This window comes from Protopterus annectens, chromosome 16.part0 (assembly GCF_019279795.1).
Source record: "Protopterus annectens isolate FY-2018-M chromosome 16.part0, PAN1.0, whole genome shotgun sequence".
NCBI lineage: Eukaryota > Metazoa > Chordata > Ceratodontiformes > Protopteridae > Protopterus > Protopterus annectens.
The window spans coordinates 846,737,044-846,763,051 of NC_056750.1; the positions used below are offsets into that span (position 1 = coordinate 846,737,044).

Genomic DNA, 26,008 nt, shown 5'->3' on the forward strand with positions numbered 1-26,008 from the left:
CAAACTGTCTGCAGGGCCTTTGGACAAGGGATCAGAAGCACCTGCATATCAATTTAAAGGAAATGTTAGCTGTTCAGAAAGCTCAATTGGCCTTCAGGAATCTTCTACAAGCAGGACAACTACTGATACGGACAGACAACACCACAGTTATGTGGTACATAAACAAGCAAGGGTGATCTTATTCCTACCCCCTTTGTAGACTAGTCATGGATCTATGGAACACCGCTCTAGCTTGCAATCTGGACCTTCAAGCTCAGTTTCTACCAGGGAAGCAAAACTTCCTGGCAGACAGTCTGAGCAGAAACCTTTCAGATCCACACGAGTGGATGCTGGACACCGAAATATTCAGGATGATAACAGCAGTCTGGGGATGTCCTCACATTAGACCTGTTTGCATCCCATCTCAATCATCAACTACAGAATTTTTGCACCAGGACTTTCCACGAACAAGCTTGGAAAGTGGATGCCCTATCATTCAGTTGGAGAAACCTCTCTGGGATATGTCTTTCCGCCTCTTCCTCTTCTTCCACGGGTATTATTAAAGATCAAACAGGACAAGCCCAAGATGATCTTGCTGGCCCCAAATTGGCCTTGACAGTTTTGGTACCCTACTCTGAAAAACCTATGTCTAGAGCCCCCTTGGGTTTTACCACAGACTCCGAACCTACTGTCCCAACATTAGGGTCAGGTTCTACACTCCCATGTCAGAATTCTCAGCCTGGCGGCCTGGTTAATCCAGGGTTTTTGATTCATTCTCTCCTACCCAAGCAGGTTATGGATGTCATTTTAGAAGCCAGACATCCTAGCACTAGAAAATCTTATGCAGGAAAATGGAAAAGATTTTGTTCCTGGATGCAGGCTCAGGATTCTGATCCTTTTCTTCCTAACATTATTTTGATTGGATGGGGATATTCACCCTAACCCTGGCCCACATTACACAAATACCAGTAGCTTCAAATAACTTGATAAAGCTTCTTCTATATCATCTATCACTTATACCAATTCTCTCACAATAGCTCATCTTAATGTACGAAGCATTTGTAACAAAATTTCTCAACTCCATGCCCTTTTAGATGTTTACCAATTTGATATCCTATGTTTATCAGAAACATGGCTAAAACCTACCATTAAAGATAATGAAATTACCCCTCCCGGGTATAATATCTTTAGACTGGACCGCAAAACCAAAAAGGGAGGAGGCGTAGCAATTCTCTACAAAGCACAACTTCAAATTAGTATAATAAATCTGAATCTTCCTCTAGACAATAATGCAGAAGTAATCGGCTCCAAATTTCACATCAACCCTAGTAAAGCTATTAATATCATTTTGTATACATCTCCCCCCAGGAAATAACACTAACACTCTAGAATGTATCCTTAGCTTGCTGTCGAACAACCTCCCCCAAGAAACACTAGTCCTAGGTGACTTTAATATTGATTGGAATTCCTGCAATAGTATAAACCCCACCTCCCACATAAACCTATATGGCTTCACACAACTCATTAACTGTCCTCCCAGAACTAATAAATCCAACAACCACGAATCCATCTTAGACTGGATACTGATTAATACCTCCCAACAAACCTACCAGCCTGGTACCCTTCCAGATGATCTAAGTGACCATTCATTAACTTATGTCATTAGACACAAAACCAATCTAACTTTACCTGCCACTTATAGAACACTACGAACAAAAAAGCATTCTAACTCTGAACATTATCAAGCTGAACTAAAACAATGTAATTGGTCCCCACTAAAATATCTCCCCCTGAATGAAGCAGTAGATTACTTCATCTCCACATTCTTATCTATTCTGGACCAACATGCCCCAAGTCGAACCATCAGAACCAAAACACAAGTAGCACCCTGGCTAACTAATAATACTAGGCATAGAATCATTCTTGGAAACAAATCTTGGGCAAAATGGCGTACCACTAAAAATCTAACTGATCACCAAAACTTTTGAGAGCTAAGAAACAGCACAAAAAGAGCTATCCTGACAGACAAAAAGAACTATTACCTTCAGTTGCAACAAACCACCAATAAGGAACCTAAAAAATTCTGGGCCAGTATTAATAATCTACTATCTCCTGGTCATTCTATTACACCCTAACCCCCAGGACTCTAACCCAGAGAACCCTACACAAATAGCGAATGACTTCAACTCGTTCTTCACAAATATTATCCAAACTCTTGCTAGTAATCTATCTCCTGATACCTCTAACCTACTTCCACCTACATCAAATCCACCTCCCACCCTCCACTTACAACCTGTTTCTACTTCCTTTATTTCATCACTGCTCCAAAAGTTAAAACCTACCACTCCCTCTGCAGGCAAACTGCTTGCAGAATTCCTGCAGGTAGGAGCTAAAGTCTTAGCCTACCCTATTTCCATCCTGATTAACAGATCTATAAAGGAAGGAATTTTCCCCTCTATCTGGAAGATATCTCATATCATCCCACTACATAAAGGGGGAAAGTCCAATGATCTTTCTAATTTTCGACCAATAGCACTCCTTTCACCAATCGCTAAAATCATGGAAAAATGTATTCACAAACAAATACTTAATCACCTTCTCAATAACACCCTACTTTCTGTCAGCATGGTTTCAGACCTTCACACAGTATGACTACTGCTTTACTCTCCTTTAACTCCATCAACACTAACCGTAACAACAACTATCTATCATCCTCAGTCTTCATCGACCTATCCAAAGCTTTTGATATGGTGAATCCTAAACTTCTACTACACATACTAAAATCTCTTGCTCTCAACTATCTTGCCTTATCTTGGTTTGCATCTTACCTAGAAAATTGTCAGCAGGCAGTACTCTGGAAAATTTCACTTTCAAATCTTCTACATATCTCTTTAGGTGTACCTCAAGGCTCTATCCTAGGCCCTCTTCTATTTTCAATCTTTATTAACGACCTACAATCTGCTATCCCATATACTACCTGCATACAATACGCAGACGACTCTACTATAATCAGTACTGCTACCTCTCAAACAGAACTCCAGTCTCTTACTCAAAAAGCTTTTAACTCTGTAGAACATTGGTTCTCTCACCGCTGTCTACTCCTTAACCCCCCCCCCAAAAAAAAAAACTGTTACTTTTTTCATCTATTCATAAATCTACTCCACCATATTTTACTCTTACCTCCTCTGACGGTACTCTCATTTCTCCTGACTTGACCACAAAACTATTAGGAATAACTATTGATAATAACATCAACTTTGACCCTTACATCAACAACACAATAAAATTAGTTAAAAAAAATATGATCCCTTTACAGAATCAAACCTTTCCTAACACCTACAGCAAGGTCCACCATAGCTAGATCTCACCTAATCTCTACTCTTCTCTATGCTTCCCCCATTTACACTAATCTTTCCAAAAACAACATTAAAAAACTAGCAACATCCTATTACAATATAGCTCGATTCGCAGTAGGATCTCTTTTTCAAACTCATCACTGCTTAAACTTAAAAGAACTAGGCTGGATTGAACTTCCTAACCAACTTGTACTTCAACAGCTCTTAATAGCTTATAAGATTCTGTATCAGCCAGCCAACACACCAATACTTTCTAGCATTATTTCACCATACAATAACCTGAAACTACGTTTTCAAATAAACTTCAGATTAATATTACCAAACCCAACAATTATGCAGGCGACTGTCTATTCTCCAACTCTGTGGAAAAATATGGAATAAACTACCCTCTGATATCACATCTTTGACCTCTTTCCTACTGTTTAAAAGACAACTGAAAATTTATCTCAAACATTGGCTTTGCTCCTGCACTAATCCAGATTAACCTATTTTTTTCCTTCACCCTTTCCCTTGTTAACTTTCACTGCACAAAAAAAAAAAAAAAAAAAAAAAAAAAAAAATGTTCAATTTATATTATCTGTTTAACTTGGTATAACTAATGTTTCTAATGTAACATTTTAATGCCTTTTTATGATGATACTTGTTACAACTAGTGGAGCTTTTCTCCCCAGGCCTCTACTGAAAATGGACATATATCCAGCTAGACTAGCCCGGTCAACAAATGTAAAATAAAATAAATAAATAAATTTTACTTTACCTGACAGATCTCTTACATAAGGGTCTCTTTCTCTTCTATTAAGATACATGCCTCTGCTATTTCCGCTCATTATAATACAGACCTTCCAGTCTTTTCCCACCAGCTCATGAGACAGTTTCTCAGAGGAGCTAAGACCTCCTAGATCTCCTCCCATTCCTGCTTGGGATCCTCAACTATGTTTTGGAAAAACTCACCTTACCTCCTTTTGAGCCTGCTGCCTCTTCTGACATCAAGTTTTTATCTTGGAAAACCACCATCCTGTTAGCTCTGACCTCTGCCAGGAGAGTTTCAGAGTTGCAAGCTCTTATGGCTGTGGAACCTAATATTATTTTTTATCAAGACAGGGTGTCTTTAAGGACTAATCCTACATTCATGCCTAAGGTGGTTTCCAAAGTGGCTTTAAATCAAACTATCCACTTGCCAACTTTTTTCCCCACTCCTCAAAATAAAGGGGAAAGGATCTTGCATTCCTTGGATGTACACAGACAACGTTTTTACCTGGACAGAACCAAGGACATCAGAAAATCAGAGCAATTGTTTGTTTCTTATGCTTCAAGTTCCCAAGGTAAAGCCATTTCAAAACAGACCATTTCTAAATGGATTGCTCATGGAATTAGATTTTGTTATTCACACCATGGAAAGCAAATCCCAGAGAGTATACGGACTCATTCCACCAGAGCTGCTGCCACTTCAGCTGCCTTCCTCAGGGGAGTTCCTACCAAAGACATTTTGGAAGCTGCAACTTGGAGTTCAGTGCATACTTTTTCAAAGCACTACAATCTACCTCTCTACTCCAAGTCTAGGGCAGGCTTTGCTTCTGCAGTCTTGCAGGGCCTTTTAGCCGCCCCTTCTACTTTATGACCACCTCCCTTTCATTCTGCTTTGGGATTCTACCCTACAGTCATGACTGCAACAGTGAAACACGATGAACATAGTACAGTTGTGCACACCTACCATGAATGTAGATGTTCGAATGTCTTCACTGTTGCAGTCTGGGATGTCCTTCAAGAATGCAACTGCAGTCATAACATGTGGGTTGTCCTGCCTCAGGCAGCCCTCGTCCGGATTCCAAAGTCTGGGTCCGACGTCGGCTGATGTCGCATTTCTCTCAGTCAGAGCGGCTGGAGTACATAAGCATCAGCCGACGCCATTTTCTTCAGTCTTTCTTGCCGCGCCGTGCCCGAAGCAGAAGCGGTTCGCAAGTGCCGGTCGGTCAGCTCTTGTATTCTACGATACCGAAGTCATCAAATAAGCTTCATGTAGGGCAGCTATGACAGGGGCAGTGATTCGTAGACAGGATTTGGTTAAAAGATCAACCTCTACCAGATCATGTAAAAGCAAAACTTCTGGATGCACCTTTGGAAAAGAGCAAGCTTTTTGGTGCAAATGCTAAGGATGTTTTAAAGACCGTCGAAGAAAAAGCAAAATCAGTTCAGACTGTGAAAGATTTCCTCCAGGTTCAACCCCCCAGATTCAGTAGGAATTGGCCCTCAAAAAACTGGTCCTTTCCTAATCCAGAAAAGTTTCAAAGGGGTAAGAACAGACGTGGCCGAGGAAGAGGCCAATACAGAGGCCCTTACAGGGGACGACAATGGCAGCCAGGAAACCAAAGAAGTGACGCAGGGGTTCCACCTGCCCAACAACCACAAACTCAATGACTTTCCTCTAATACCGCCTACCAGGGAACAACTAGAAGCTCCCTTGGGTGGAAAATTATCTCTGTTTGCAGAAAACTGGCACAGACTGACTAAGGACAAATGGATTTTGGACATTATAGACCGAGGGTACAGGTTTCATTTTCATACCTTACCAAGAAAACAAGGCATGCCAAACCTACCACAAAATCAGAGGGCAGAGGCTATCAAGCAAATCAATCTGCTGACTCGAATGAAAGCAATAGAAAGAGTTCCACAACAAGAACAAGACCAGGGGTTTTACTCAAGACTCTTCCTTGTTCCAAGAAAAGAATCTCAGTGGAGACCAGTACTGGACTTGTCCGCATTAAACACCTTTCTCATAGTACCAAAGTTCAAAATGCTGACTCTACAGCAACTCCTTCCCATGCTGGGCAAGGAGTCGTGGCTGATTACTCTGGACCTCAAGGAGGCATATCTGCATGTCCCTATCAGACACAGCTGCAGAAGATACCTCAGATTTCTTGCAGGGCCAGAGCATTATCAATTCTCAGCATTGCCATTTGGCTTATCTACTGCGCTCAGAGTATTTACAAAATGCCTGGCTTCAGTAATTGCTCATTGCAGGCTCCAGGGTATACAAATTTACCCATACCTGGACGACTGCCTCATACAAGTGGACGACAAATTGATGTTGACAAAAAACCTGGATTATGTCATACGATTACTTCACGCTCTGGGATACACAGTCAACTTCCAAAAGTCAAGACTGCAGCCATCCCAGCAAATAATCTTCTTAGGAGCCAAACTAGACGCAGCCTCTCAGATGGCTTACCTGACAGAAGACAAGCAAGAGAAGTTAACTCATTACTTCAAAGGTTTAGCAAAACTCACCCAGATAACTGCAAGGAGATTCCTACAGGCCCTGGGTTACATGGCATCCTGCATTCTACTGGTTCCATTAGCAAAACTACACATGAGAAAGCTTCAATGGTACCTAAAAAGCATTTGGTCTCAACACAGCAACAACTTGGAGACCATCATACCACTCATTCCATGCCTACAAAAGGAATTCCTATGGTGGGCCTCGGTGAGCCAGGAAAACACAGGTATGTCATTCAAAAAAACACAGATAACACAGACCATGACTACAGACGCCTCAGACCTTGGATGGGGGGCGCACATGGAAGGCAGGTGTATACAAGGACAATGGCCTCCAAAGGAAACACATCTGCATATAAACCAAAAGGAAATGCTGGCAGTAATGCATGCCATCGAGGTTTTTCAACACCAACTCCAGCAAGGCCATTTAATGATACGGACAGACAACACCACTGTGATGTGGTACATAAACAAGCAGGGGGGCACCCACTCTTACCCCCTTTGCAGACTGGCAATGCAGCTTTGGGAGAAATCACTGAGCCTAAACATCCAGTTACAATCCCAGTTTGTTCCAGGAAAAGACAATGTTGGCGGACAGCCTAAGCAGGAATTTCACAGATCCACACGAGTGGAGGTTACATCGAGGGCCTTCAGACAACTCACTTCAACATGGGGCAAGCCAGAAGTGGACCTATTTGCCTCTCACCTTAACCATCTTCTACCAAAATTTTGCACAAGGACATACCATCCAAAAGCTTGGAAAATAGATGCCCTCTCGCTCAACTGGAACTCCCTAGCAATCTATGCATTCCCACCTCTGCCACTGATGACCTCAGTACTACTAAAGATCAAAGCAGAGAAGCCCAAGGGAATCGTAATAGCTCCGGATTGGCCAAGACAACACTGGTACCCACTACTACGGAGCATATGTCACACCAGGAGGTGGGCCCTCCCCCAGTGGCCTCTACTTTTGACTCAACACAATTTCGAAACACTGCATCCAAATCTTCAGACACTGCAGGTAACAGCCTGGGAGATCCCATAAATAACTTCAGCTTATCTCTCTCCAAGGAAGTTCAGCGGATACTAACAGAGGCTCGAAGACCATCCACCAGAAAGGTTTACTTAGCAAAGTGGAAAAGATTCAGCAATTGGAATACCAGCAAGGGACATGATGCATCATTGTTGAACATCCCAGTCATCTTGGAATATTTGGCAGATATGTTAAAGAACGGCCTCTCCTATTCTTCCATAAAGATACATGCATCTGCTATTTCAGCTAGATACAACACTGATCCTCCTGTTTTCTCTCACCCCTTACTAAGACAATTCCTCAGGGGAATCGAGAACATTAAGCCACCAAGAAAGGCCCCAGTGCCAGCCTGGGACCTCAATTTTGTCTTAGAAAAACTGACTCTACCTCCATTTGAGCCAGCAGCTTCAGTTGACTTGCAATTTCTCTCATGGAAGACAGCTTTCCTGTTGGCAATTACCTCAGCAAGAAGAGTTTCGGAGCTACAGGCCCTAATGGCAATACCACCCTTTATTATTTTTCATAGAGACAGGGTTTCATTAAGGACCAACCCTACTTTTATGCCAAAGGTGGTATCTAGGGTTTCTTTAAATCAAGCCATTCATCTGCCTGCTTTCTTCCCTAATCCTGAGAATAAGGGGGAAAGACTGTTGCATACCTTGGACTTTCACAGACAACTTCGATACTACCTGGACAGAACCAAGGCCAGTAGGAAGTCTGAACAACTGTTTGTAGCTTACGCCCCTGCAGTCCAAGGAAAAGCAATTTCAGAACAGACTATTTCTAAATGGATTGGACATTGCATCAGATTCTGTTATTCCTTTCATGGAAAGACTGTTCCAGCCAATGTCAGACCACATTCCACCAGAGCTACAGCCACCTCTACAGCATTCTTAAGAGGGGTGCCTACCAAGGACATTCTAGAAGCTGCTACATGGAGCTCCGTGCATACATTCTCCAAACACTACAATCTCCCTCTATACTCCAGATCCAGAGCAGGCTTTGCTTCGGCAGTCCTGCAGGGTTTGATTGCCACACCATCTCTTTCCTAGAGCATACCTCCTCCCCCAGCTAAGCTATGGTATTCTACCCACGTTATGACTGCAGTTGCATTCTTGAAGGGACATAGTACAGTTTTGTACCTACCATAAATGTAGATGTCCGATAGACATGCAACTGCAGTCGGATTTTCCCTCCCTCCATACCCCTCTATGCCTAGGGTCCACTCCTATCCCTGTTACTCTTAGCTGGGGATATCTGTTATGGTGTATTTGTTTTATTGCTCATTTATTTGTTTGGAATCCTGTTTTTGTCTTCCAATTTGATTACAGCATTCCTTGGAGGGCACCTGGCATCTGGGGCAAGAAACACTGAAGAAAATGGCGTCGGCTGATGCTTATGTACTCCAGCCGCTCTGACGTCGGAGAGAAATGCGACATCAGCCGACGTCGGACCCAGACTTTGGAATCCGGCCGACCGAGGGCTGCCTGAGGCAGGACAACCCACATGTTATGACTGCAGTTGCATGTCTATCGGACATCTACATTTATGGTAGGTACAAAACTGTACTTCTCCCTCCCTCCTGTCCCCTCTTATTTTTTTACTTTTGTATGGTTCCTTTTTTCACCATTCTTCTGAGGTGTATTTGCAAAGGATATGGGACCTTACTCATTTTGGGACTCCTGACATCTGGGGCAAGAAAAACTGGAGAACATGGCGTCTGCTGTCAGCTTTGTACTCCTGGCATTCTGACGTCAGGGAGCATGGTTGAACAGCCGACGCCAAACCCAGACTTTGGGATTCTAGCCGACCGAGGACTGCCTGCCGGCAGGGGAGAACCCTACAGTCATGACTGCAACAGTGAAGACACTGTAACATCTACATTCATGGTAGGTGTACACAACTGTACTTTTAGCCCCCTTGAAATGGCTAGCAATGCTAGTTTACAACTCTGTACATGAAAAATTGTACTGTTGGTCTCCATCACTTCTGCTAGAAATGTCAGTTACAGGCACTCATGGCTGCCCCCCCCCCCTGCACCGTCTTCCACAAGGACAGGGTGACCTTGCACACGAACCCTTCCTTCATTCCTAAAGTGGTAAACATACCATCTTTACATCAATCTATTCACCTGCCTACCTTCTTCCCCTCTCCAACTAACAAGAGTGAGAGGTTTTTCCATTCCCTAGATGTGCCCGGACAACTTAGATTCTGCCTAGACAAAACTAAACTCTTCAGAAAGTCTGAACAACTTTGTCTTCTTCCACCGCACGGCTATGGGCAAGGCAGTTTCCAAACTGTTTTGGGATGGATCAGAAAATCCAATTATTTCTGCTACTTGCACCACGGCAAACCTTTACCCCAGGGGGTGAGCGTTCATTCCACCAGAGGTATGGCTATTTCCAAAGCCTTCCTCAAAGGGCTGGACACAGCTTCCATTTTAGAAGCTGCCATCTGATCCACTATCCACACCTTCACAAGCACTACAAACTTGGTCAAATCTCCAGAGCCAGGGCAGGCTTTGCTAGGACAATCCTGCACAGGTTTCTCAAATTTTCCACCTCTACTGCCACCCCCTACCTCTAGCTGTGGTACTCTCTCACAGTAAGACTACTGCAACGTAGGAATAGAAGGACATAGAATAGATGTCCTTTAAGGATGCATCTGCAGTCATAACATATGGGTTGTCCTGCCTCAGGCAGCCCTTCGGTCGGCCGGATTCCAAAGTCTGGGTCTGGCCTCGGCTGATGTCGCACTTTCCCCGACTTCAGAGCGTCTGGGGTATAAAAGCATCAGCCGACGCCAGAGCGTCTGGGGTATAAAAGCATCAGCCGACGCCATTTTCCTCAGTCTTTCTTGCCACGCGGTGCCCGAAGCAGAAGCTGTTCGCAAGTGCCGGTCGGTCAGATCCAGTGAATTCAGCTACCGAAGACTTCGAAAAAAGCTAAGTACCCCGTTGGGGACTCTTTCTTGCCTCAGCCGATGTCAGACAAAGTAAATAATTGTTTAACTTGTGGGAAACAAATACCTCATAAGGATTTCCATTCCTACTGCCTTCCTTGCTTAGGCCCAGACCACGACGCATCGGCCTGTTCAGCCTGTGCTTCCTTCAACCAACGAACCCTTAGACGTCGGTCGGAGTTTGCAGAGGAATTTTTTGGGGCCAGTTTTGCTTATAAAATGCCGTCAGACTCCGACTTTGCATCTGGTGAAAAAACGGAAGGAAAAGGACCGATACTTGCGGCCCGCGGTTTCGGCTGAAACCATGGCAAGGCCTACCGCGAGTGTCTCTGTTTCGGCCGAAACCTCGTTGATTCCTACTTCCGAACCCGTTCGTCCTACCACTGAGGCCCGGGAGGCCCCTGCTGAGTCGGCTACCGAACTTCCTACCGAAACCAGTGTTCAGGAAATGTCTGACACCATACCATTGGACATTTCTACTCCTGCACGTGGGGCAGCTAGGCCCCCTGCTTCCATGTCCATTAAGGCTTTTTCTAGGGCTAAAGCTGCCAAACAATCTAAACCTTTGCCTACCAAAACTACCTCCCAGAGGCCTTCCTCTAGTTCTCAGATCCTCAGCCTTGCAGAGGACCTTATTTCTTTAGAGGTTCACAACCTCACCCAGACAGAGCCTCTCACCCTCCTCCGGACAAAAGGCCCAGGACTGATCCCTCTGACCCACACTCTTCAAATGATTCCACGGATGGGTTTGAGTTGTCAGACCACCAGGAGGAGGCTTATTCGCCTTATGAGGATTCAGATGCTGAGGAATCTATCCCTTCGGCCTCCCCTCCTGAAGAGTTTTCCTTTGGTGAGACTCTACACTTCATGAGAGAGCATTTTCAATGGCAAGGCCAGGATTTCTCTGATTCTAGAAAAAGATTAAGGACCTTTTTGCATTTGCCTCAACATAGGCCCTTTAGCAATACCTCCTGTTCTGAATGTAATTGATGATGTGTACAATGATATCAGTACAGCCCCTGATACTCTGCCTCCATCCCCTGCCAAACCTGATAGATACTACAGGGTTCCGGATTCTCATTTCCATCTGTATAAAGCCCATTCTGCAGACCCAGAAACTATTTCTCAGGGCCCTAAAGGGGTTGCGGCCGCCACTGCCAAAAATCCTCTACCCTCTGAAAGAGAGTCTAGAGCTTTAGAGAGATGGGGAAAGAAGGTATATACTTCTGCAACTCTTTCTGTCAGGGCATTAAATTGTCAATTTCATATGATACGGTACCAAGAGTATTTGTTAGATGAACTAAATAAGAAACTTTCTTCTCCTGAACCCCTTGACCGTAAATCCCTTCAGGATTTGGTACACAATTCGCAACAGGTTAGTAATCATTTCTTAAAATGTGGCTATGATGCACTGGAGGCTTCATTTAGATCAGCTATGACTGGGGCAGTTATTCGTAGGCATGCCTGGCTGAAGGAACAATCTTTGCCAGACCATGTTAAAGCTAAACTCCTGGATGCTCCAATGGAGAAACAAAATTTATTTGGCTCCTCTGCTCAGGCGATCTTAAAAAAGGTTGAAGAAAAGGCAAAATCTGTGCAAACAGTTAAAGATTTCCTGCAAGTACAACCACAAAGATTCAGCAGAAACTGGCCTACTAAGAATTGGTCCTTTCCAGACTCGGACAGAGCCCAGAGGGGCAGGAACAGGCGCCCTAGAGGCAGAGGTCAATCGAAGTGCTCTTACAGAGGCCGTCAGTGGCAGCCTGCCAACCAGAGGAGTAGTGCAACAACTACACCAGGACAGGCTCAATGACTTAACTCTAATTCCGCCTACCAGGGAACAACTGGAAGCACCCTTGGGCGGAAAACTGGCTTTATTCTCAAAAAACTGGCATTACATTACAAGGGACACATGGACACTGCAAATAATAGACAAAGGATACAGGTTCCACTTCCACACTTTGCCAAAAAGAAACGGAATGCCAAACCTTCCACCAAATCAGAAGGCAGAGGCTTTAAGACAGATCAACAATTTGCTTCAGATGAGAGCTATAGAAAAGGTACCATGTTCAGAACAAGGTCAAGGATTTTACTCCAGACTATTCCTTGTACCAAGAAAAGAAAATCAATGGAGGCCTATTCTCGACCTGTCCGCACTGAATACTTATCTCATTGTGCCAAAATTCAAGATGCTGACCCTACAGCAACTTCTTCCCATGTTGGGCAAGGAGTCTTGGCTGGTGACTCTAGATCTCAAGGAGGCATACCTGCACGTCCCTATTCGACCAAGTTGCAGAAGACACCTCAAATTTCTTGCAGGATCAGAGCATGATCAATTCTCAGCATTGCCCTTTGGCTTATCTACTGCGCCCAGAGTATTCACGAAATGCCTGGCATCAGTAATTGCACATTGCAGACTACAGGGAATTCAAATCTACCCATACCTGGACGACTGCCTAATACAAGCGGACAACAAGGGGAATTTGCTAAAGGACTTGGCCTATGCCATCCACCTGCTACAGGCCTTGGGATACACAGTCAACATCCAAAAGTCAAGACTAGTGCCATCCCAAAGGATAACCTTTTTGGGTGCAGATCTGGACACAACCACCCAAATGGCCTTTCTCACAGAAGAGAAACAAAAACAACTTCCAGGTTACTTCATGACTCTGACAAAACGAACTCAGCTTACTGCAAGGAAAATCCTACAGGCCCTGGGTTGCATGGCATCCTGCATAATTCTGATACCACACGCCAGGCTGCATATGAGGAAATTACAGTGGTACCTAAGGAGTGTATGGTCTCAACACAGTCACAGTTTAGAAACCTTGATACCAATCATTCCATGCCTTCAAAAGGAATTTCTGTGGTGGGCTCAGGCCTGCCAGTCCAACAGAGGGTTGCCTTTCAACAAACCAAAAACAAGGCAGACCATTACCACGGACGCTTCAGACAGAGGATGGGGAGCTCACATGGAGGACAAATGTATCCAAGGCCTATGGCCGCAAGGACAGCAAAGCATGCACATAAACCAAAAGGAAATGCTGGCAGTGATGCATGCAATCGAGGCTTTCAAACTCTTCCTCCAACAAGGCCACCTGTTAATAAGGACAGACAACACCACAGTCATGTGGTACATAAACAAGCAGGGAGGCACACACTCTTACCCTCTATGCCGGCTGGCGATGAATCTATGGGAACTATGCCTGAAACTCAAAATCCAACTGCAGTCCCAATTCGTGCCAGGGAAAGAAAATACACTGGCAGACAGCTTAAGCAGAACCACCATGGATGCACACGAATGGGTGCTGCACCCAGACATCTTCCAACTCATAGCAAAGACATGGGGAATGCCGGAGATGGATCTGTTTGCCTCCCCACTCAACCATCAACTGAAGACATTCTGCTCAAGGGCATACCACCCACAAGCTTGGAGGGTGGACTCTCTCTTTCAGCTGGAAAGCCCTAAATGTATATGCCTTCCCACCTCTCCCATTGATGTACAAGGTTCTACTGAAGATCAGGGAGGAACAGCCAAGAGTGATACTGATAGCTCCAGACTGGCCAAGCCAACACTGGTATCCATTATTGAGAAGCATGTCTCAGGCAAAACCATGGCCTCTCCCCCTATGGCCTCTTCTTCTGACGCAGAACAATTTCAAGACCATGCATCCCAACTTGAAAACATTGCAACTAACTGCCTGGAAAATTCCTTAAATCCCAATCAAACTGTTTTATCACAGAGTGTGAAGGTCATTATCTTGGAGGCTCGCAGGCCTTCCACAAGGAAGACATACTCGGCTAAATGGAAGAGATTTCTCATTTGGAGCACATCAAAAGGCTCAGATGTCACAGTGGCAAGCATGACACATATCTTGGAATACTTAGCAGAATTGTTCCCCAATGGCCTGTCCTATTCTTCCATTAAGATTCATGCCTCAGCAATTTCAGCAGAATACAATGTGGATCCACCTATCTTCTCACACCCTCTCCTCAGACAATTTCTGATAGGGATCAAAAATATTAAACCTCCAAGAAGACCCCCTCTACCTGCTTGGGATCTCAACTTTGTGCTGGAGAAACTAACACTTCCTCCTTTTGAACCAGCAGCATCAGCGGATCTACAGTTTCTGTCTTGGAAAACTGCATTCCTTCTGGCAATAACTTCAGCAAGAAGAGTATCTGAGTTACAAGCATTAATGGCAGTGCAGCCGTTTCTTATTTTCCATCAGGACAGAGTTTCCCTAAGAACCAATCCTACTTTTATGACAAAGGTGGTATCTAGGGTATCCTTGAACCAAGCTATTCACTTGCCTACGTTCTTCCCAAATCCACAGAATAGAGGGGAAAAACTTTTGCACAGCCTGGATATACACAGACAACTACGCTACTTCTTGGACAGAACAAAAACTAGCAGAAAAACTGACCAACTATTTGTAGCATATGCTACTGGGGTGCAAGGAAAAGCAATTTCCAAACAGACAATTTCAAAATGGATAGGAAATTGCATTCGATTTTGCTACTCCTTTCATGGGAAGACCGTTCCTGAAAACATCAGGCCTCATTCCACAAGGGCCACGGCCACCACTACAGCCTTCCTATGAGGGGTGGCTACCAAGGACATTTTAGAAGCTGCTACTTGGAGCTCCATGCATACATTTACCAAGCATTACAATCTACCTTTATACTCCAGATCCAGAGCAGGTTTTGCTACTGCAGTCCTGCAGGGGATCTTAACTACACCATCCTTTTCTTAGTACCTCCTCCCCCAGTTTGGCTATGGTATTCTACCCATATGTTATGACTGCAGATGCATCCTTGAAGGACATAGTACAGTTTTGTACCTACCATAAATGTAGATGTCCGATAGGTATGCATCTGCAGTCAGGTTTACCCTCCCTCCGACCCCTCTGTGGTATTCCTAGGGTACTTACCCCTCTTTTAGCTAGCTGGGGGAATCTATTATGGTGTATTTGTTTGTTTATACATGTATATAATTTTGCAAATGTTTGGAATTTTTCTGCATTTATCCAAATTTAGCCGTCCTAGAGGGCACCTGGCATCTGGGGCAAGAAAAACTGAGGAAAATGGCGTCGGCTGATGCTTTTATACCCCAGACGTTCTGACGTCGGGGAAAGTGCGACATCAGCCGAGGCCAGATCCAGACTTTGGAATCCGGCCGACCGAAGGGCTGCCTGAGTCAGGACAACCCATATTTTATGACTGCAGATGCATACCTATCGGACATCTACATTTATGGTAGGTACAAAACTGTACTTTGTGTAAAGTCGTATCATAACCATAGATATCCTCTTCCATGTTGCAGTATTCAATCCCTCCCACCTTTCCCCTGCATTACATGGGACTACTAGCCTAGTTTTTATGAAGCTGTATTCCTCTTAAGACTGTCTGTCTGGCCTTCAAGTTCTGAGGTCTGTGCATGCAGACATCACATTTAAGGTCCCTGGTTTATGGCCCTACGTGTGACATCCCATGCACCTACAGCAACCAGGCTTAAGCTTTTGTATAGGAGCCGATGGTTCGCCTGAGTCGAGAAATCCCACAGTAAGAATACTGCAGTATGGAAGAGACATCTGTGGTTATGGTAAGGTTTTACACAACTATTGTTTCCTCTGGCCAGGTTTCACATGCACATTCTTCAGTGGACCTTGTCAATCCAGTAGTTAGTTTTTCAGCATACTTTAACCACTCCAGTCAAGATCACATGGGTATCTAGGTAATAATCTCCAGTAAAGAAACTGAGAAAATAAATACCACGGAGTTCCAATAAGTGCTCCAACACCACCGAAGTATACAGTCACAAATTCCGTTATAATACCATATAATACAATAAATACCATAGCTGACAATCAATATATTGTATAGAGCGTGCATTTTACAGTTGCATTGTATTGTTTATTTTAGTTGATTGTTTTTAAGCGGACTATTTAGCTATAAAGGTAATACAAGTAAATAATGTTATGGGCAGCTCAGTTTTGTATTTGAATTGACATTTTAATGTACTGTCTCTTTAAATATTTGAATAGTTCAATTAAAATTTGGCGCCTTGGAAGTTTTATAAGGCGGATGGTTTAATTCATTGGTGTTCTGAAGAAGCCCATATGATATGGGTGAAAGCGCTTAACCTAATTTTAATTATTGTCCGCAGTATTCAATATACAGCGTTTATTTTATCGTCACACGTTTTTCACAGTTATCAATTGTTAATACATTTTGGCTTAAGATGCTGGGGTTTTCCAGCATCTTTTGAGTGCTATCGTCAATAAAACTGGTTTGATTTTATTCCATTCTTGTTGGTGAACTGTTGGGGACGCTTTTCTGTGGATTTATTCAGCAAGTTGCTTTATGATATTATAACGGAATTTGTGACCGTATACTTCAGTGGTGTTGGAGCACTTATTTTAACTCCGTGGTATTTATTTTCTCACTTTCTTTTCTGGAGATTATTACCTAGTTGCCTTCAACCATGGAGAATACCGGTGACAAAACACCCAATGTGGTAGAGGACCAGACTAATGACATTCAGTTCCTCAAAGAGGAGATGGTGAGATTAAAAGGGGACATGGCCCGACTTTTGGAACTTTTGCAGACAAGTATTGTTAACACCAACAGACGGTTTGCTAACAGTATGATTGGGATTGATTTGATAGAACAGCAGCAAACAGTGACTAATATTCAGAAAGACGAGCGATGTCCATTTGTATCTAACAAATAGAATGCACACAGGACAGATGAGAGCATTGATTCATTACTTGACAAATTTCCTATTCCTAACGGACAAGGAAATGCAGATAAAGACTGTCCTATAGATATTGACCATGTTTTTAATATTTCGGAGCCACTACATAGTAATTACAACGGCTCCAATTTTACATTTGATTTTTCCATTTATGATGTAGAAGAAGAAACAAAGCGGGTGGGCACAAAACGTAAAAGAATCCTTCCTATTAATTCTATTGCAGTAGGGAAGCAGGAATTGCATAAACAAGGGTACTGCACCTAAACCAAATTACCATCCAGCAAGGTTGAACATTAGAATGGAATAGATTTTAATAAATTCAATAGGTTTATGGAAATGGATTGTAATTTGGATAATATGGATATGCAGTCTGTTACTAACCCCAACAAGCCTGAATTTATGGGGACATTAAAAGGGTATGCTGTTTTTACTGGGGAAAAAGCTGAAAAATATTAACAGTATTAAGATAATGCGTATTTGCAGAAATGCATATCAATGAAAATTGTTCCCAAAGGGTTGAGATTTTTTAAGCAACCCATGGGACTAATGTTAAATGACAGGGTTATTTACAAGTTCAATCAATTTTTTGATGAATGTGGATTGAAATTCATGCAATTAATTGTTAAGCATAATGATGAGAAATTAGGTAGACTCATACATGAAACAGAAGATCTTGATATGAAAATTACTACTGATTCATTGTTTTCAGAGTGGGAGAGAATGTATAATAAACAATTCAGCACAGCAGAGAGGTTAATGCACACTTTAAGTGAAAATAAGCAAAAAAAGGTAAATAGGGATGTTTAACATTACAAACAAGGGAAAGTATACTTTTGGGGTAGGAAGAATGAGAACATTCAGGAATCTGAGTTAATAGGAAAGAACAGAACAATGATGGAATTTACATTGAACGAGGGACAAACCATTCACATTTTTGGAGGGAACATGTACAACAGGGAGAACCATACAAGCATCAAGGGAGAAACTTTTATCAGAAAGACAAATACAAACAGAGGCACTGGGAAAATCGCAGATGGTAAAGGGAAGGTATATTGATATGCAAGGTCCTGTAAGTAAGGCCATTACAGTCACAGGGTTGACTTACACCTGGAATGGCTTTAATATATACAGTCATGACTGATGTTAAGATTAGTCAGGCGCATACAACACTCCTGTCTAAAGGGATGAAGTTTATCCCTACTCCCAATTTTGATCTTGTTGATTGTTTAGTGGAATTAAAGAAATTTACCAGGAAATTGAATCTGGCTGTTATGTTCAATAACAAACACAGGGGTGGATATGAGGTAGAGCAAAGGAGAGATTTGAGGTTAAAGGTACCAAGTACATTTGTGCCTGCACACCACCCTACTATAGAGATATATGAGAAAGTTGTGTGTAGAGATGTATACAAAATGTACAAAGAACATTAACATCTGCATAATATTTGTAACATGACCCAAGAGGAAAGAGACTTGATTTGCAGAAAAGTGATGGAGTAAGGGTAATGCAACCGGACAAAGGTGGAGGGGTGGTGGTATACGACAATTCTGAGTATATCAATAAGATACGCATCTTATATGGATCTGGGAATTATGTTGAATGAGATCAATATAGCTTATCGGAGAATGAACAGCTATATAGAAGAATTGTTTATAGATGGTAGGATATTCAGACAAGTTTTTGAAGGTTAAGTGCCCTCGAATGGCTACTATGGTAGGCATTCCGAAAATCCATAAAAATATATCTGATCCACCCTTCCGACCTATTATCTCTGGCAGTAAGTCCAAAACATTCCTCTTGGGCAAATATATAGATGTTAAGTTGAAACATGCTTATAATAACATACCTCACCTTGTTAAAGACTCGGGAATTTTTGAGGGATTTCCCTACACAAGTATGGAATGATGGATACTTGTTTGTAACAATCGATGTTATTGATATTTTCTCATGTATTACAAAAACAGCAGGTCTTGAAGCTTTTGGCAGTAGTATTAGGAAACATGCTGGGATAGAATGGGATGAGGTTAGCTTGTATATGGAATTGATCGACATAGTTTTGGACAATAATTTTATATACTATGAAGGGGAACATTTCAGGCAGACCAGGGGGTAGCTATGGGAGCTGCATGTACCCCAGTATACGCCAACCTGGTTATGCTTGATTGGGAAGAACTAGTCCTCTTCCAAAGTATTTTTTCCAACATATTGTCCACTGTGAGATTCTTGGACGATATTTATATTATATGGAATTCTAGTGAAGATAGATTAATAGAATTCATTCAGTTTGTGAACACGAGTAGTGATTTTTTGAAATTTACGTATTCTTATAACAAGGGAGGTGTAGCATATCTTGACACGAGTATATTTACAAGAAGGTGTATTACAGTCCAAAATTCACAGAAAATAAACCTTTTCCAATGATTACTTGGCATATGGCAGTTGTCATCCTAAGAGGTTAAAGCAGAATATATACAAGGACCAATGTATAAGGGCCCTAAGGATGACATCAGAGTATGAAGTATTATTGGAAGAGTTAGGATACATCCACACTGTTTTTTGAGAGGGGATATCCCCAGAAGTTATTGAATGAAGTGGATAAATATGTATTAGGCCTATGGGGCACAACCTATAAACCTTGGTTTAGGTAATGAAGTGGAACATGCAAATGGGTTTTTTGGTAAACATCAGACAAAAGGCAATACAGAAGGATACCATCAAAGAGCATTAATATTATATAGCCCAAGATCAGGTGACGTGATACAAATCATAAAGCATTATTGGTATTTGACTAGTGATGAGACTGTAAGGAACATAGTAGGGGACAAACCAGGTATAGTTTATAAGATGGGAGCGAACATCAAAAGGTATTTAGAAAAAGGTAGTACATTCAGAGAAGAAAAAGGAAAGGATATAGACAGGCACACAACCAAATGTGGAGCATGCAACCAATGTTATATTTTGGAGGAAAAAGAAATCATTTTAAACATATTTAGACCAAAAATAAGGTTAAGGGGAATTGCAATTCTAAGATGGTTGTGTATATTGGTATTTGTCAAGAGTGCTTAAGTTACTATGTGGGGAAAACGGAAAGAAGCCTAAAAAAACGTATTTATGAACATATAACAGAAGAAAAATGGACAAGAAAAGTGCCTTATTCAAGCATATTGAACAGAATGGTCCAAAACACCAGTTCAAATTTGCTTTATTAGATATTGTTAGATTTGATGCCAGAGGTAAACGCAATAAAAAATTATTGAACTATCGTGAAGTATGGTGGCAGTTATTTACATGTGCCACTACACCTCCGGGACTTAACGACAGCATTTCCATGAAAGCTATTCTTGAGTTTAACTTAGTGTACAATTCACAACACATATAATTCACATATTTTACTTTTATAGGTTTTGAGTCACTATATAATTTGATTGTACAGACCCATTTTGATAGTAACAGGGAAAAATATCACTGTTATTTTTCATCAGTTTTTTGTTTTCATTTTTATTCTCGTTATAAACAACTATTTTTGTTACAAATGTTTTCCATTATAGCACATATGGTGGTTTTGGTATTCTTTAGCTGATTTATGTTTAAACAGCTAAATTTATTAATCTGATATGTTGACGTATTTTCAATATATGTATATCACATATATGCGAGTATGCGTGTGTATGTACATATATACACACGTGTGTGTGTGTGTGTGTGTGTATATATATATATATATATATATATATATATATATGTGCATTTTTGTTTATATTATGCGCACAATTTAGATGTCATTCGAGTCATAGAATAGGAAGGGGGGTTCTTTTAGCGTAGGAAGTGTGATAGGTAACTTAAGCATTTGAAATTTAACATTTATTTTCACAATTTAACTTGTGTAGCAGCAATGATGTCACAAAAAAAAAGAAAAGCTGACAATATATTATATAGAGCGTGCATTTTACAGATGCATTGTATTTATTTTAGTTTGTTTTTAAGCGTACTATTTAGTTATAAAGGTAATGCAAGTAAATTAATGTTATGGGCAGGTCTGTTTTGTATTTGAATTGACATTTTAATGTACTGTCTCTTGAAATATTTGAATAGTTCAATTCAAATTTGGCACCTTAGCAGTTTTATAAGGCGGACAGTTTAATTCATTGGTGTTCTGAAGAAGCCCATACGATATGGGTGAAAGCGCTTAACCTAATTGTAATTATTGTCCGCAGTATTCAATATACAGCGTTTTTTATTTTATTGTCACACGTTTTTCAGAGTTATCAATTGTTAATACATTTTGGCTTAAGATGCTGGGGTTTTCCAACATCTTTAGAGTGCTATCGTCAATAAAACCGGTTTGATTTTATTCCATTCGTATTGAACTGTTTGGGACGCTTTTCTGTGGATTTATTCAGCAAGTTGCTTTATGGTATTATAACGGAATTTGTGACTGTATACTTCAGTGGTGGTGGAGCACTTATTGGAACTCCGTGGTATTTATTTTCTCAAGATCACATGGGTATGCAAAAGGCATCTTTAGATTCATTTGAATGAACTTTCCAAAGGCTGTCCTTTTGTTTTCCCCCTGCCCATGGTTGTGGTGATAGTGGATGCTTCCCAACTGGAGTGGGGGGCATTATTTGTGAAGGACAGTCAAAAGTATGTGGTCCCCTGAAGAGACCAAGACGCATACCAGTGTTTTGGAAAAGATGTTCTCCCATCCGAGACCGTTGATACTCTGGTGATAACATGTCAGTGGCCTGGCACATCAGCAAACGTCGAGGAACATGTCTTCCCTGCTTTGTCGAGAAGCAATGAGAGTGTGGCATTGGGCAATCTCTAAGGTCACTTTTTAATAGCAATGCACATTCTGGGGAAACTCTGCCTGATTGCAGACAAACTAAGCAGGTCCATTGTGATGCCTCTTGAGTGGTCTCGGTCTGAAAGTAATAGAATTTTCTGTCTATGGGGCCAACCATGTTGCGACCTTTTTGCATCTTTATCAGCAACAAATGCAGCAGGTTATTTGCTATGATCCCTTTGACATGCTTTAGTCCATGATTGGCCCTCTGTTCTTCTTTATGCTTACCTGTCGTTGTTCTCATTCCCAAATTTGTACAGAAAGCATGCTAGTTGAAGAGCGGAGTTATCCTCATTGCCCCCATTGGTTCCCCTTTCTCTGACCTCACCTCCTACATCTGCCCTGGATATCGTATCCAAATCTCCTCTCACTCAACAGGAATGACCCCATCCAGACGTGACAGGCCTCCAAATGACTGCATGGTTTCTCCAATTCTGTTGCTTGCTAAACAGCCCAGGCTCTCAGTCCTGGCCCATCATATTTTATCTTCTCAAAAAGCTACTTCTAGAAGAATTTAGAGAAGTAAATGGAAGAGGTTTGTTTTCTGAGTAATTAATGGCAATCTGGACCCCCTTTTCTGCCTGTGTATTGGCTATACTTGAATTTTGATTCCATTTTCAAGGAAGGAGATGTTTTTTTTTTTTTTTTATACATTAACAACAAGGTCTTGTTGGCTGCCATTTCAAATTTCCATGTGGGGGAAAATAACTCTACCTTAGCTACTTCAAATTATGTAAAGCCTTTCTCAAGGAGGCCTTTTTACTTTGATCCCCTTTTAAAGGATTCTACTCCCCCTAGAGATTTAATGATTTGTGCTTCAGGCCCTGTCCCAACCCGCATTTGAACTGTCAGCCAGGTCTGGTCCAAAGTTTGTCTTAGAAAACTATCTCTAGCTTTTCTGATCAATATCACAGCTAGATGGTGTTTTCTGAACTCCAGGCTCTATCTTCCAGATCTCTCCGTACCTAGATGTTCTTCGTGTTTCACTGTTGCAGTCATCACATTTGGGCTATCTGCTTGCAGTAGCCCTCAGTCAGCCTGATTATCAAAGTCTTGGGTCTTGCGTCTGTTGCTGTCCCATCTTCCATGACATAAGGTAGTCAGGGGTATAAAGCATGCAGCCGACGCCATTACATTAGTCTTTCTTGGCGTGCGGTAGCAGAAGCAGTTAGCAAGTGCTGGTCGGCAGACTCCTGAAATTTTCGTTTTCGAGTTTCAGAACCGAAGTCTTAAACTAAAGCTAAGTACCCAGTTTGGGAAACTTTTTCTTGCTCTAAACCAATGTCAGTAAAAGTCAATTATTTTATTTCTTGTGGAAAGCGAATATCTCAGATTTTCATTCGTACTGTGTTCCTTGCCTAGGCCCTGACCACGACATACCTCGCTGTCTGCTTTGTGTCTTATTTAAACAAAGAACTATTCGTTGTCTGTGTATTTACACTTCTAAATATTTTGGTACTCTGTTCAATTACCCAGGTATGGCTTATGTAAGCCACCCGACTGCTAACTTTCCAAAAAAATGCAAAGATAAAGACCGAGACAGGCCGTGTAGGCCACAGCTGCCGACCATGCTTTTCCTAAGCTAGTCGCTAGTTCGCCAGTACTCAGTGAGGCGCTTTAGCAGACCCTGATACCCGCTACCTCAGATTCACAGGCCTCTACTGAGACCAATTCAGAGTCCTGTATGCCGCGAGATGCTTCAACTGTGGAACCTGTGGATGTCTCTACCTTGGATGGGTCTGGAGCTGCTGTGCAAGCACCGGCTTCCGAGGGTGTATTCAGGCCTACTGACGTGCATGTTAAACTGACGCCATGTTTTTCTTCAAGGCCTAAAACTCTGTCCATGCCTAGACACCCAGACCGCATGGTCAGGCCTCTATGCCTAAAAAACAAATAAGAATGGCTAAAGTCCTTATTACTTTGATCAGGGGAAGCCAACCTTCCCCCTCTGAGACCTAGGACTGAATTTGCTTATGATTCTTCCGATCAGGATTCTGAAATTTGTTTCCTCTTATTACCTCTGAGGATTGTGATGCAAAGGACTCTATTCCCTCTGCTTCCCCTCCAGAGGATTTCTCTTTTGGTGAAACCTTGCATACTCTTAGCATTTTCGCTGGGAAAGCCAGGATTACTCTGATTCTAAAAAGAGGCTTAGGGATTTCTTATTCCTGCCCCAGCACAGGCCTTTAGCTATCCCCCCTGTATTGGACATTGTTGATGCCTTTTTGGAATCTAGCTTCGCCCCTGACTCCTTACCTCCTGCTCCCAGAAAACCAGATAGATATTAGAGTTCCTGACTCTCACAAGTTCCTCTTTAAAAATCTTGCAGCGGATCCTGAGATCATTTCACAGGAACCCAAGGGCATGAAGGCTACAACTGCCAAAAATCCTACCCCTTCTGATGGAGATTCCAGGGTGCTGGGTAGATGAGGTAAGAAGGTATACACTTCTGCAACCTTGGCCATTAGGGCCTTAAACTGCCAGTTTCATATGTTAAAGTATCAGCAGCATATTATTGGATTGCTTAAACAGAAAATGATTATTCCTGACTGTGCTAAAAGTAAAGATTTACAGGATTTAATACATTCTGCTGAACAAGTTGGAAAGCATACTTTGCAGTGTGGTTTTGATTAACTAGAGGCATCTTGCAGGGCTGCTGTCACCGGGTCTGTACTTGGAAGGCATGCTTGGCTTAAGGAGCAATCTTTGCCAGATCATGTTAAAGCTAAATTGCTGAATGCTTCCTTAAACCAGGACTGCCTGTTTGGCAACAAAGCAGAAGTACTTAAAAAGGTGGAGGAAAAAGCTAAATCTATGCAAACTGTTAAAAGATTTCCTGCAAGTACAGCCTCCCAGATTTAGTAGGCATTGGCCCTTTCCTGCCTCTTGCAGGCCTTCAGTCCAAACCCAGAACCAGCAGGGCACCCAGGCTTCAGTCCCAAGGGACGCACAGGACTAAGCAGTGGGGGGGCTCCCACTTCTAAAGCAAGGAGTAGTAAGACTCCCCCCTGTGGTAAACTGTCTCAATGACTTAACTTTAAAACTGCCAAGCCCTTCTCAACTGACTGCTCCTTTAGGGGGAAAGATTGCTCTGCAGGCAAAAAACTGGGAACTCATGACCCAGGACAAATGGGTTTTAAATAGTTTCCCAAGGGTACAGATTCCACTTCCACACTTTATCAACCCCAAACGGTTGGTCAGATCTACCCCCAAATCAGTGGGCAGAGGCTCAAAAGCAAGTTCTCTCTCAAGTATAAGGGCTATTCAAACTGTCCCAGAAGTGGAAAGGGGACAAGGTCTCAAGACTTTAATTGGTGCCCAGAAAAGATGACAACTGGTGTCCTGTCCTGGATCTCTCTCTCTCTCTCTCTCTCTCCTAAACCCTTTTTTGGAGATCCCAAAATTCAAGATGCCAACTCTTCAATTGTTTCCTATACTAGGCAAGGATGCCTGGTTGGCAACACTGGATTTAAAGGAAACCAACCTGCACATCCCAATCGGGGAATCTTGCAGAAGATACCTACGATTCAAAGCAGGCTTCATGCACTGTCAGTTCTCTGCACTGCCTTTTGGCTTATCTATTGCGCCCAGAGTATTCACGAAGTGCCTAGCTCCAGTCATTGCATTTTGCAGCCAAGAAATATTCAAATACTCTTACCTGAATGATTGTCTAATTCAGGCAGAAGGCCAGGGCATACTATTGAATCATCCGGTGTTTGTACAAAAGATTCCAACTTCTCTGGGGTACACCATAAATGAAAATAAATCGCATCTTGTACCCTGCCGACAAATTGTATTCC

The 26,008-nt window shown here is 42.2% G+C and overlaps 1 protein-coding gene across 1 annotated transcript in view; it reads left to right on the forward strand.

Moving 5' to 3' along the window:
- The window catches only part of PRRC2B (proline rich coiled-coil 2B), a 3,584,159-nt gene that overhangs the window by 189,041 nt on the left and 3,369,110 nt on the right, over positions 1-26,008 (forward strand). Inside the window, exons 3-5 of the mRNA XM_044058194.1 lie at positions 16,543-16,562; positions 17,078-17,323; positions 17,990-18,151. Coding sequence (XP_043914129.1) covers positions 16,543-16,562; positions 17,078-17,323; positions 17,990-18,151 — 428 coding nt within the window. The remainder of the gene's footprint in view (positions 1-16,542; positions 16,563-17,077; positions 17,324-17,989; positions 18,152-26,008) is intronic.